A 1,907-nucleotide genomic window follows, 5' to 3' on the forward strand; every position below is an offset into this window, starting at 1 on the left:
CTAGGAAATCTGGTTATAGGGAATGCCTACAAAATTTCAGCAACTTCGAATTGATAACAAAGGCTTTAGCACTTGGAGAAGGCACTTTCTTGGTGAAGAACCTAAGTCAATCATGCCATCATACAATAAAGATAATGATACTGACTACTGTCATGCTAAATTCAACTTATTTATGCAAAATTTGATTTAGTTGTCATGATATTAAGATAGCCTGGGACTTACGCCTCTTACATATACTTTCACCAGTCACCTAGCTAGTAGAGTTGCCCACTAGATTGCTACTATGCTACTAAGGCTAAACTTGGCTCACTATCCGTTAATTGGATTTCTTTACCACCTCAAGAACTACAGGGCTATTTACTTCAAGACAGTCTTGCTACAGATGATAGTTAGCTATTATGCTCTCTTGATTTTATTGTAACTTTTTTTTTTTTTTTTTAATTTGTAGAACAGTATGAAATATTAATTCTTTTATTGATACAAACAAAGATAACATTACTATTGCTTAGGGAATACATTACTATTAGACCAACAGACTTACTGGCAACAATCATATCATCAACACAAACATGCTCCAAAAAAATCAAAAGAAAAAAGGAAAATCCCAGTAGTTATTCGTTAATGAAAGCCTTGATATGGGACATCATTTCTTGGGTTCGAGGTTGAGAGAGCTGAGAGTTATGCAGAATTTGGAATGAATGCCCTACGCCTTTGTACATCACTGTTTCCACCCTCTTCCCTGCGTTAGTCAAGGCTGTGCAAAACTCCAAGTTCCTATCCTTCAATATGTCTGTCTCCGATACACATACCATTATGTTTGGAAGCCTAAAGTCCCTCAACTTGGCCATGCCGTTTGCTAGAGGGTTACACCATGGATTGTCACGGTTAGACCCAATAGGCAGTGATAAATGCCAATATGTATCAGAAACCAATAGGGATAGTGCTGAATTAGCCGGTTGATTGGTATACTTTTCTGACCAAGTTCGTGCCTCTCCTCCAAAGAAAGGTTGGATCAAGATGGTACCTTTGAGATACAGTGGCCTTATGATGGTGAAATCAGATGTGCCACTTGACCCTAGCCGGGTGGCCACATTGTAAGCTATATTGGCCCCTGCACTGTCACCCGCTAGGAACATGCTAGTGAGATTGCAATGCCTCAACCACCATCTGTGCTCAGTTGAACCATTTAGAGCTTGTTGTTTCACCCACATAAGTGTGTTGAAACCATCTTCATATGCAGCAGGGAGACGGTTCTCAGGGGCTAAACGATAATTTACAGAGATGATCACACAATTTGCTTTGGAAGCAAGATTGGACAGGAACTCATTGTAACAGCTCCAAGCAGCAGAACCTACACAAAATCCACCTCCATGAAAATAAACAAGAAATGGAAGCTTGCCAAAACAGCTTGGGACGTATATACGTGCCCATAAGCTAGTGCATTTATCGATTACAACATCATTTGCCGTCACACCACGCTCTAATGACATGGTGCAGGGGACAATAGGGACAATTGAAGGCCTCTCAACGTGTCCATCCATGTAAACTCTTATAAGACCGTCAATTTCTTCAACAACTCCTCCATGTTGGTGCTGGTTCTTGCCAACTTGGAGATTAAACCTTGGATCAAGGGAAATGGTAGCCATGTTTTTGGTTCTCATAATAGGAGTGGATTAGAATGGTCTTTGTGGTCTGAATAATGTTGTTGCCTTGAGGAGTCTTTATATAGAGAATGAGAACGTGTGAGGCCAAAGAGAAAGCCTCAAGATAATAAGAACCTTCCTCTTGTTTTTCTCTCACAAGTGGGTGTCGTCACATGGATTCTCATATGAGGTAAAAGTTCAAATTTCTTAATCCTTTTTTTATTACATTCGTTCTCTTTCAATTCATAATTTCAATATGATTCA

The 1,907-nt window shown here is 39.6% G+C and overlaps 1 protein-coding gene across 1 annotated transcript; it reads right to left on the reverse strand.

Moving 5' to 3' along the window:
• Positions 1–499: 499 nt before the first annotated feature.
• Positions 500–1,679, reverse strand: LOC112002866 (probable carboxylesterase 17). Its single transcript, XM_024035030.2, has one exon. The coding sequence runs from the start codon at positions 1,659–1,661 to the stop codon at positions 612–614; it is 1,050 nt and encodes a 349-aa protein (XP_023890798.1). The 5' UTR covers positions 1,662–1,679; the 3' UTR covers positions 500–611.
• Between the last annotated feature and the right edge of the window lie 228 nt (positions 1,680–1,907).

Source organism: Quercus suber, unplaced genomic scaffold (genome assembly GCF_002906115.3).
Source record: "Quercus suber isolate HL8 unplaced genomic scaffold, Cork oak 2.0 scaffold_548, whole genome shotgun sequence".
NCBI lineage: Eukaryota > Viridiplantae > Streptophyta > Magnoliopsida > Fagales > Fagaceae > Quercus > Quercus suber.